Source organism: Neoarius graeffei, chromosome 14, assembly GCF_027579695.1.
Source record: "Neoarius graeffei isolate fNeoGra1 chromosome 14, fNeoGra1.pri, whole genome shotgun sequence".
In the NCBI taxonomy this organism is placed as follows: Eukaryota; Metazoa; Chordata; class Actinopteri; order Siluriformes; family Ariidae; genus Neoarius; species Neoarius graeffei.
In genome coordinates, this window is record NC_083582.1 from 13,477,183 (window position 1) to 13,489,196 (window position 12,014).

The window sequence follows — 12,014 nt, forward strand, 5'->3', positions numbered from 1 at the left end:
CACTGCATGTAAGCTGTTTGGACTCACCGTAAGATTGGAGAAAACTTGCATTTGTGCACAAGGGGTTAGCACACCCCCTGCTATCACCATGGACAATGTACTCTTAAAAACAGTGGACAGCTTCACCTACCTAGGCTCTACAGTTGCCAACACACTGTCACTAGACGCTGAACTAGACAAACGGATCGGGAAGGCTAATACCAAGATGGCAAGACTTATCCAGAGGGTATGGGAAAACAGAGTTCTGTCGCTGCACACAAAAATACAAGTATACCAGGCCTACATACTCAGTGTCTTACTGTATGGAAGTGAGACATGGAGCACATATGTATTAGGAATTAGTTGGAGGGATAAAGTACCCAACAGTGACATCCTGCAACGAGCAAAAGTACAGAGCATCTACGTCATCCTTAGCCAATGCCACCTTCGCTGGTTAGGACATGTCAGACGTATGGAGGATGGAAGGATTCCTAAGGATGTGCTGTATGGTCAACTAATCACTGGCTCTAGACGAGTTGGTCGTCCAGCTTTACGCTTCAAGGACACTTGTAAGAGAGACTTGAAAGCATGCAACATCTCTACAGACACCTGGGAAGCGCAGGCTGAGGACAGAGCTGCCTGGCGCTGAGTTGTGCATAACGGTATCATGGAAGCAGACAAGAGAAGGTGAGAACTTGCAGTGGAGAAATGGAGACAACGGAAGATTGTAGCACCAAACGCCCCCTCAACTGCACAACATATATGCACTGTGTGCAACAGGGCATGCAAATCCAGGAGTGGACTCTTAAGCCACATTAGAAGCCACAACAGAAGTCACACCTCCAGAGGTGCACAGATGGTCTCCTGAAACTGGACTGCCAAAGAGAAAGGTAAGGTAGCTAATGTAATATAATGAGAAAGTAAAATGTTCCTCAAAGGCTCTTTAGATGGTTAATGGTTCCAGCTTACTAAAGGGGTTCTCCTTAGTACCTTCTCTAAAAGGAGAGTTTTACATGAAGTCTTTAGAGGCATCAACTAGTGTTGTAGACAAGACCACCTAAACCAGGACCAAGTCATGACCAAGACTAAAGTGTATCAAGACAGAGTCAAGACCAAGACTTTGAGGGGCTGAGGCCAAGTCAAAACCAAGACCAAGGCAGGGCAAGACCACATCAATACCAAGACCAGACCAGTGTGTGTGAAGAGGGGTGGGGGAGGGATTACAGCCATTAACAGGAAGAAAAATTTCAAATTATTGAAATTAAAAATTTCAAATCAGTCACATAATTGGTCGCATTTGAAGCAGGAAATTTTACATCCAATCACAGTAACAATGTTAACAAATGAATCAGACAATGCACAGGCAATTTAGTGAAATCCCCACAATTGTGGTCTTAACTGATCTTGAAATAAAGTCCCAAGTCTTCTGTGTCCGAAACCGAGACAAGACCAAATAAAAAATAGCCTCAATGAGGCTGTAGTTCATACCAGCCAAGACGCCCATAAAATCGTAAAAATATGACAGGTGGCGCCACCATCTTGACAACTTTTATGCACACCCGCCTGGGGAACATTGTATGCGAGTTTGATTGAAATCCAGTCAATTCTGTAGGAACAGTAGCAATTTTTGTAAATTGTGGATGGACAACGATGATGGATGACAACGGGTGATGGATGACGGTCGGATGACGGACAGACAACGTGTGATCGCATAAGCTCATCTGGCCTGGCCTGCAGTTGGATGAAATAAAAATGTGATTGATTCCGAGACAAGACTGAGACCTTCAAAAAGTGGTTTTGAGACCGGTCTCGGGTACTACAACTCTAGCACCAACTATTTTTCCTATTTTTCCTAACGTCAACAATTTAGCTCATAATCTAGTCTGCATTTTCAGTTTAAATGCCTAATATCTCCCAAGCTTTGCTGTGACCAAGGAAAGAGGTTGTTGATGTAATCACTCTGCTGTACTGTTAAAACAGAAACTCAACCCAGTTCCATTTTCATATAACATAACCACGAGAAGTACACTCTAGGAGTTGTATTCAGAATCAGGTTTATGAAGGGAAACTCCTGGTATTTAGGGTCCTGTTACGCATGTGCTTAAGTGGACCTTCTGAGCTCCACATTCAGATGATTAAAATTACCTACATGCTTCCTTGGTTCATGCCTCTGAGGTTGCCAGATTTTTCTTAAGTAGAATTGTCTGAGATGAAGTTTTTCAATAGTGTCTAAAGACAAATGCTCAACTTTAAAGGGATGGAAAATGCGCTGGACAATTTATTTGCTCTCAAATATAATACAATGTAGCATAAAAGCAAAAAATATATTAATTAAAATAAAAAAGACTAATATGGTGATAAATATAATCTGGTGGTAAAATATGGTGATATATGAATGAGAAGATGGCAAGTGTTGAAATAAATCCAATAGGAGTCTAGTACATTGCAGGAATTATCCTGGTTGTAATGATCACTGGTTTAACTGAACAAAATGGTTTCAACACTCATTCTTCATCAACACATAGAATAGCATTTGATCCAGCACAGACTTTTATTTTGTATGCTCCACCAGGTACTCATGTACATGAACTTAATAAAGCCATTAAATCAAGGTCATGAAATTGTAATGTGTGCATCAGAAGTATGCGATTTCATCAAACATTTAATTCCCTATACTGACTTGGTGAATTACACAACAAAATAACACAACCTTTCAGTATTTGTGTATTATATCTCTGCAATGTCACATCTGTGCACGTTTGCACTTGGTGCGTGCAGCAGCACGCCTCAAACTGCTACTCATTTACAGACGCGCAGCACCCTTACAACTAATTACCATGCACTTGTTCCAGATTAGAGCACAATCACAGTACACTCTCATAAGAACTCTGAGCACACACAGACTTTGTGAAGCATACACACTGTACCTAGAGTCTCACATTACCAAGCCTTTTGTGGCACTGTGTTGATATTCTGGTTTCCGACTCTGTTTTGCGTTTTGGACTCTGCCTTTTGCCTTATCTCTGACACTCTGTTTGTGCCTCACTTGACTATTGCTTGTTTAACTGCCTTTGTCTACTGATTTGGATCTGTTTGCCTGCCTGTTTTTAATTAAACACTCTTCTAGGGATTACATTTGTCCATTTGCCTCCATTACATGACATACAACATGCTTAAGTCAATTGAAGTCAACTTACATGAGGGAACCTTGGAGAACGTGAGAACCTTGCAAGACCCTAAAGAAATAAAAGTTGAACATGGTAAGCACACAGACTAGTGAATTAGCTGACACATTTTTAAAATATCTTTTATGCTATTAAAATGTATTTTAGGGTGAAAGAGTTGGTGATTAAAGTTTACACTGAGACAGTGACTGCAGGCTCGCTGTTACTGAGTTTCCTTCTCAGCCCCATAGTGTTTGTTTAACCGTTGTGGTTGAATTAGGAGGGTTTACGCTGTTACACAATCTCATTATGCACACAATATTAAACAGAACAAAATAGAACACATTAGCCTGAGAACACACTCTTCATGTACCTGATTTACACATAATGTGCTCATTTTCACACTTGTCCTGTCTCACTGGTGCTCAATTAACTGCCCCATCTGGATTTAATCAGAAACTAATGAAGGGTTTGGTGAATAATCAGGATGTCGAACATTTTGAACCCATGGATTATTCAAACCTACTGAACCCACAGTGTTTCAATCAGACAGCAGCTCCTGAGGTAGGCAGCATGTTTATGTAGTGTTAGTGCACTTCAGAGATAAAGTCAGTCCTATTCAGAAATCAGTTAGCCTGCTAGCCTCTAAGCTCTTTACTGCAGACAGCATCATACATGTTGATCACGATGTACTGTAGACAATCCCGTAAGTCCATAAACCTCATCAAAAAACACCTCTCCAAGCTAATGGTCAAATTTTATTCTTGTATTTCTGTTCATACCTGAGTTTAGGTTTGTGTTTGTATTTACATTTGTTTGGATTTCCCTTCATATTCAAGTTTAAGCTATGTATATGTGTTCATATCTAAATTTGTATTTAAGTTCATATTTGTTTTTGTATGTAAAGCTATATTTTAGTTTGTATTTGTGTTTCTGTTGGTATTAAAGGATTGATTCATATTTGCATGTGCATTTGAATTCATGCTCATATTTAAGTTAATATTTAAACTGATCCTGAATGAAAGGAAGATGTAATACAACCTCAAATCAGAAAAAGTTGGGACGGTATGGAAAGTGCAAATAAAAAAAGAAAGTAGTGATTTCTAAATTGACTTTGACTTGCATTTCATTGCAGACAGAATGAACCCAAGATATTTCATGTTTTGTTGGTCAACTTCATTTCATTTGTTAATAAACATTCAGTCCTGCATTTCAGGCCTGCAACACATTCCAAAAAAAAAATAATAATAATAATAATAATAAAGTTGGGACGAGGGCAATTTAGGGCTAGTAATGAGATAAAACAATTAAATAATGATGTGATTTGAAACAGGTGATGTCAACAGGTGACTGTAATCATGATTTGGTACAAAATCAGTATCCAGGAAAGGCCTAGTCTTTAAGGAGCAAAGATGGGCTGACGATCTCCAGTTTGTCAACAAATGCATGAGAAAATTATTGAAATGTTTAAAAACAATGTTCCTCAAAGAAAGATAAGAAGGGATTTGGATATTTCACCCTCTACGGTGCATAATATCATTAAATTATCCAAGGACCCTGGAGGAATTTCAGTGTATAAAGGGCAAGGGCACAAGCCTAATCTGAACATCCGTGATCTCTGATTCCTCAGACAGCACTGCATCAAGAACCGTCATTCATCGATAGCTGATAGAACCACATGGGGACGGGATTACTTTGGGAAGCTACAATACAGAGTTACATCCACAAACACCAATTAAAACATTACTGTGCCAAAAGGAAGCCTTATGTTAATTGTGTCTAGAAGCATCGTTGACTTCTCTGGACTCTGAGGCATCTCCATCACACAGCGGAAATGTGTATTGTGGTCAGATGAATCAGTATTCCAGGTCTTTTTTTTGGAAGAAATGGCGTGGCTGTGGAAGAAGAGGGTGTGTCCCCTCTGTCCCCGATAGAGAATATATGGAGAATTTAGAAATGAAAAATATGGCAGTGACGAATCTAAACTATTGCACACTTTAAGACCTGTTTGCTGGAAGAATGGGACAAAATAACACCCAAAACACTTCATCACTTGGTGTCTTCAGTCCCTAAACATATTTTAAGTGTTGTGAGAAGGAATGGAAACATTATAAAGTGGGAAATGTTTTATCGTCCAAAACTTTTTCTGATTTGGGATTGTAATAGTTTTTAATCAGTGATGTAAATGCTACATTGAGACCGTTTACTCTTCAGAATGGTGTGTGTGTGTGTGTGTGTGTGTGTGTGTGTGTGTGTGTGTGTGTGTGTGTGTGTGTTCACCTCAGCCTCACTGCCCTCTCTCAGGTTGTAGGTGAGGTTGTGGTGGATGTCAGCTGTGAACACACTGGCGTATTCGGGGTAAAGCTCCAGCACCTCCCTCAACCCTTTAACACTAATGTACTGCAGATCGCAATATGTTAGCGCCTTCACATCTGCGTTTGTCTTAATCACATGATCCTGTCCTGGCAGGTCCGAGCCAATCAGGTCACCCTTTCCTGCAAAGACATGAACACCAGTTATTTACTGTTGCAAAAATAAATGTATGTGTGAGTCTGGTACATTTCACACAAATATATAACATAAATGAAACAGCACAAAAAGCAAACATTTTTAAAGATAATAATTAAATGTTTATATATGCATGCCTAAAAATCTGTCCATTTTACAGTTTAGTATGTTATGGAATACAATTTAGTATGCTGGTTAGTATGGCAAAGCCAGGAGCTTACATTACAGTAAACAGGTTAAACAAGCAACTAATGTGACAACAAATGGGCTAAGCCAGGAACTAGCATTGCAGTAAACAGGCTAAGCCATGAACTAGTGTGACAATAAACAAGGCAAATCAGGAACTAGCGTTACAGTTAAAAGGTTAAACCCAAGAAAAACATCCATCTTGCTGACAAAATGAACAGGAAGAAGCACAGACCATAAAACTATACTAATTTGTAGAATGTAGTTAATTACATTGTTATCACATAGATATTACACAGGAAAAGCTAATATATCTATCTGACTGCCAAGACAAAATGTTAACTATTTATTGCATTGTTGTAATACATATATAACACAAGCTAAGCTTTAAAAAACCCTTCATTTTACTGGTTATTGTACAGCACCAAAATACAATACAGTAATATATACTGTTAGAACTAACATGATAGATTATTGTTTATTACTGTAGGTGCAACAGGCTTATCAAATCAGTCTCATGTAAAAAGGGATCATCTCATCTCATCTCATTATCTCTAGCCGCTTTATCCTTCTACAGGGTCGCAGGCAAGCTGGAGCCTATCCCAGCTGACTACGGGCGAAAGGCGGGGTACACCCTGGACAAGTCGCCAGGTCATCACAGGGCTGACACATAGACACAGACAACCATTCACACTCACATTCACACCTACGGTCAATTTAGAGTCACCAGTTAACCTAACCTGCATGTCTTTGGACTGTGGGGGAAACCGGAGCACCCGGAGGAAACCCACGCGGACACGGGGAGAACATGCAAACTCCGCACAGAAGGGCCCTCGCCGGCCCCGGGGCTCGAACCCAGGACCTTCTTGCTGTGAGGCGACAGCGCTAACCACTGCACCACCGTGCCGCCCTAAAAAGGGATCAGTCTCATAAATTCATTAATCATTAATTCAAGTGTCTAATAGTTTATAGCTAAACTATTAAAATCAACGGAATAACTTAGTGGTGATGTTGCTATAGTTTTAGTAATTATTGTAGCTCTAATGTAATACATTTACTCTAGATCTATAACATTTATATAACAACCCAATGGGCGAAGGCAATTAGAATACTTGTTTGGCAGAGGTTGGCACTCAATGAATGTTGTAGCAATAGACAGGACACAGTTTACTCCAAAGGTACCATTTATTGAAATAGCTGACACGAATTGGCAAACTAATACTGATAAGATATAGCAACAATAGCAGCCAAGGAATAATTCAATAAAAAAAATGGTGATACATTGTATACAAGTAATAATCAGTAGTTTATAAAGCAATAGTCAGTAGTAAGTAGAATAATAGTAAACAGGATGAGAAATCAGCAGTGAATATGATGATAACCAAGGCACTAATGGTGATCAGAAGTAATGGGCTATATGCAAGTGTTACAGTGTAGGGGCGAGTGAATGTTAAAATGTGAGGGAAATCACGTGTTTATGTGTGTCTGAGTGTGAGTATGTCTATGTGTGTGTGTGAGAGTGTGTGTGAGAGTATAGGCATGTGAGTGGGTGTGCACAGCTGCACACTAATGAGATGAGGAGGAGCTAGGGAGAGCAGAGCGTGTGCAGGCGCACGACAAAGAGGAGAGGAGTGAGGGAACAAGGCTGTGTGCGCGCCCGGGCGAGATAGGTGTGGTATGTGAATGTAGTGCGCGAGCCTTTGTGCTAGGCTCCACCAAAAGAGGGTTGGGCAATAAGGAGAGCACATGAGGGAGAGTAACAAAGGGATTTGTAGCTTAAAACTAGTCCCAGCTAGGCCTTAAACCCAAACTTCTACTAAACCCTTAGCTACTCCTGAAATCCCAGTGTTGAGGGGTGTAGTGCAGCGGAGGGAGTTAAAAAGAGAGAGAGAGAGAAGGAGAGAGAGAGAGAGAGAGAGAGCATGCACAATCTACTTAATATGGATAGTAAACAAAGCAAATGTGTACATTTAAACCATGAATGAATTCAAATAAACAACACTCTTCGCATTAACTAGCCACAGCTAAGACTAACAATTGCCCAGATGCCAGCCTTACTTGAGATCTCTCTTGCTTGGCGACTGAAAGTGCGCTGTCTGTTATCCGAAGACAGAGCAGAGCGCAGGTCCAGGGAGAAAACAGTTCCGTTCCTTTTGCTTTTACAGCTCGTCAGCTGAAGATGTTCGGTGTCCCGTCGGTCATCCGATGATCTGGAAGGAATTTTGTTTGTAGTTCGTCGACGTTGCGAAAGGGAAAAGGGATCCGGTCGCCTTTTCTCTTTTAAAATACTGCATGGGCTGCAGTAACTAACCGGTTCAGTTATTATTACAACTATGCAAAGATCAAATACATTGAACTTTGGCTAAAGGTCCGGTATCACTAGCTCGTTCTTTGTTCTTTGTCCTTCTTTAGCACAGATGCAATGATGTCTCTCATGTGTGGGGATCCACCACCAGAGAGAAAGAATTTCGATTCCACTGTGGGTTTTAAAGCACAGTCGTGACATCACTGTATTTGGTATCCAGTATCATCTCTGCATCCAATACCATTACAGGGAGTCAGAAGAATGGGCAGAGATAGAACATGGCATTGAGGTCAGGGATTGTTGTGTTCAATGCTGTAACAGTGGAAGGGGAGAAGATGGGCCATAAAGTGAAGCAGGGAATTGTGGGTACTATGGCTACGGCATGGCAGCCCCCCTACATTACATTGCCATAGTAGATATAATACATGCTATATTTAAAGCCCATTTTTTAAATGACTGTAAAGACAAATGGGAAGAAGCACACACCAAAATAATCTTTCCTAATCCTAATCTACACTGTAAACGCTGTTACAACTGGGATGGTACATTGCTGTTCATTCCACAGTTATAACTGACAACTGATATAGCACAAGCTAAGCTTAAACTTCCCCTCTGTCTGACTGACAAAGCAAGCAGGAAGTACCACAGCTACACTAATCTGAAACGTATATGCTGTTGTATACAATTTACATGGTTTATTACATTGTTATAACAGAGATATAACAGAGAAATAGATTCAACGCCTTCTTCTGGTGTCCAGGAGAAATGACAAGAAGCACCAACCAAAATAAGCAGTGCTAATCTGCTTTCTATGCTATTACATACAGCTAAGATGGTACATTACTGTTTACTACACACTTACACAGCAGTTATAACACAAGCAAAAGTAAACATCCCCTCCACCTGACAGGCAAAGTGAACAGGAAGTACAGACCCAGTATTGCGAGCACCATGCTGTCCTTGAGCACTTCGAGGGAGCCGGAACAGACAAAGTAGTTAGCATGGAGCGCATCTCCCTGGCGGATCAGATACTCTCCCGGCGCGCAGAATGATGTTTTAATGTGCAGCGATAAGGAACGCAGGCAGCCGCGACTCGCACCCTCAAACACAGGAAGCTGCAGGATGTCCTTGTTCAGGTGCATGGCGATGTCGGCCCGGAGCTCATCTGGAAAATCATGTAGCAGCTGTGGACGAAGAGGACTACGTCAGTCTTCAGTCAATCTCTACTGACTGAAACATATCACATGACCTAAGAAATCCATCAATATTTGCTAGCAACACTAAATTACATTGATTATTTATTTGGCTAGCATCTGAGTGTGCTCGCTAGCTACCAATTACCAATTAATGCACAAAGCTTGTAAATGACTATTATTAGAGAGCGTAGTCCTCATTACTCACCTCGTTAGCATCGATACCATTGTTAACAGACCACGTTGTCTGGAAATACTCAAGCATGCGCTGCTTCAGCTGCTGTGGCAGCCGATGGACACGTATGAAGTCCTTCAGATCCTTCATGCGTGTGTGATACAGCGAGCGGCGTGAATACATGCGCTGGATGATGGCTGTGACATTTCCAAACACCACCGCATGCATGAGAGCTGTAACAGCCAATCACAAAAGGAGAAGATCACCGAGAGCACACACAGGAGTCTAGTAACGTCTAGCAAGTTTCAAATTCCTCGTATTGTTGTTCATCTCTTGTGGGCATGTAGCGAACACTATTGTTGCGTGCACTGTCCAACAGCTTCTAAAGTTAGCTAGTTAAATACAACCTGAATAATGCATTAATCAGTGTGACGGTTGCTTGGCATGCTAGGCTTCATACTGGCTTTATTCACAGATTAGCAGCCCAAGCTAACCGGACTACTGTATCAAACAAAAAATGGGATGACACATAAGGCAGTGGAATTGTTTGGATTTGTCGCTTTACCACATCATACCTAATCTTCATAGAATTTACATAGAATATTATTGAGTTCTGCACTTGTGAGGATGAACTACAATCAAAGCAGAGCTAATATAGACATTATAGGCAATATATTATTTTTGATTAAAACCACAGTAACCATACAGCATAGAATAGTAATTAAGGTTACTAAGCAATAACATGACTGAAAATAAAAACAAAATTCTTTATAATTATTAAACATTTTCCAAGCTAGCCTCAATGCCAAGAGCTCTCTTGATTTACGTGAGTGATCAATCTTCTGAGCACAAGCTTCTCTTTTGTTTAAAAACAGATTTTGTGTGCTACCATTTTGAAACGTTATTAGGAGACGCATTCAAACAAATCACGTTTAAGTGAAGAGCGTCCGTGTTATTTTAGTGTTTTTCGCTCTCCTGACACGCTGCACTCATATAGGAGTTCAGCAATAAAAATGGACAGATTTCTCTGTCCATCCACCTCCACAAGTTCCTCAATATCAAGCTACTCTGACTTCATGGAACAACAGAAGTCAAGAAAACAAAACATAGAAATAAGCAGAGACATTTGCTAAATAAGGATTAACAAGGACGAAGATAAATAATGAACCAAAATACCAAATATTTGGATCACAGAAAATGAAAAAATGTGAATTTGGGGCATAACACTGACAACAAAAGTTGGGACACAGTGAAAAACATTTTTAAAACCCCTAGAATTTATTGGTTTTTTTTGTGAGTATACACTTATTCTGAGGTTGATGCCTGCAAACAGGGGCGTGTTTACTACTGTGTTACAGCACCTTTTTTTTTAAACAACACTTAGTAAGTGTTTGGGAACTGAGGACACTAAACACTGAAGTTCTGAAAGTGAAATTGTTTCCCCATTCTTCCTTGATATACAACCCCAATTCCAAAAAAGTTGGGACGCTGTGTAAACTGTAAATAAAAACAGAATGCGATAATTTGCAAATCATGGAAACCCTTTATTTCATTGAAAATAGTGCAAAGACAACATATCAAATGTTGAAACTGAGAAGTTTAATTGCTTTTTGAAAAATATATGCTCATTTTGAATTTGATGTGTAGGTACAGTCGCCACCTACTGTCTAAGAACTACAACAGTCCGTCTAAGGACTACAACTCCCATCACCAACTTCCGCATTGACCTACAGTGGTGCTTGAAAGTTTGTGAACCCTTTAGAATTTTCTATATTTCTGCATAAATATGACCTAAAACATCATCAGATTTTCACACAAGTCCTAAAAGTAGATAAACAGAACCCAGTTAAACAAATGAGACAAAAATATTATACTTGGTCATTTATTTATTGAGGAAAATGATCCGATATTACATATCTGTGAGTGGCAAAAGTATGTGAACCTCTAGGATTAGCAGTTAATTTGAAGGTGAAATTAGAGTAAGGTGTTTTCAATCAATGGGATGACAATCAGGTGTGAGTGGGCACCCTATTTTATTTAAAGAACAGGGATCTATCAAAGTCTGATCTTCACAACACATGTTTGTGGAAGTGTATCATGGCACGAACAAAGGAGATTTCTGAGGACCTCAGAAAAAGCATTGTTGATGCTCATCAGGCTGGAAAAGGTTACAAAACCATCTCTAAAGAGTTTGGACTCCACCAATCCACAGTCAGACAGATTGTGTACAAATGGAGGAAATTCAAGACCACTGTTACCCTCCCCAGGAGTGGTCGACCAACAAAGATCACTCCAAGAGTAAGGCGTGTAATAGTCGGCGAGGTCACAAAGGACCCCGGGGTAACTTCTAAGCAACTGAAGGCCTCTCTCACATTGACTAATGTTCATGTTCATGAGTCCACCACCAGGAGAACACTGAACAACAATGGTGTGCATGACAGAGTTGCAAGGAGAAAGCCACTGCTCTCCAAAAAGAACATTGCTGCTCATCTGCAGTTTGCTAA

General features: G+C 40.2%; 1 protein-coding gene across 1 annotated transcript in view; it reads right to left on the bottom strand.

Moving 5' to 3' along the window:
• Nucleotides 1-12,014, bottom strand: part of kcnh4b (potassium voltage-gated channel, subfamily H (eag-related), member 4b) — a 103,776-nt gene that overhangs the window by 14,413 nt on the left and 77,349 nt on the right. Inside the window, exons 9-12 of the mRNA XM_060939315.1 lie at nucleotides 9,544-9,743; nucleotides 9,077-9,326; nucleotides 5,424-5,638; nucleotides 3,177-3,215 (exon numbers count right to left, since the gene is read on the bottom strand). Coding sequence (XP_060795298.1) covers nucleotides 3,177-3,215; nucleotides 5,424-5,638; nucleotides 9,077-9,326; nucleotides 9,544-9,743 — 704 coding nt within the window. The remainder of the gene's footprint in view (nucleotides 1-3,176; nucleotides 3,216-5,423; nucleotides 5,639-9,076; nucleotides 9,327-9,543; nucleotides 9,744-12,014) is intronic.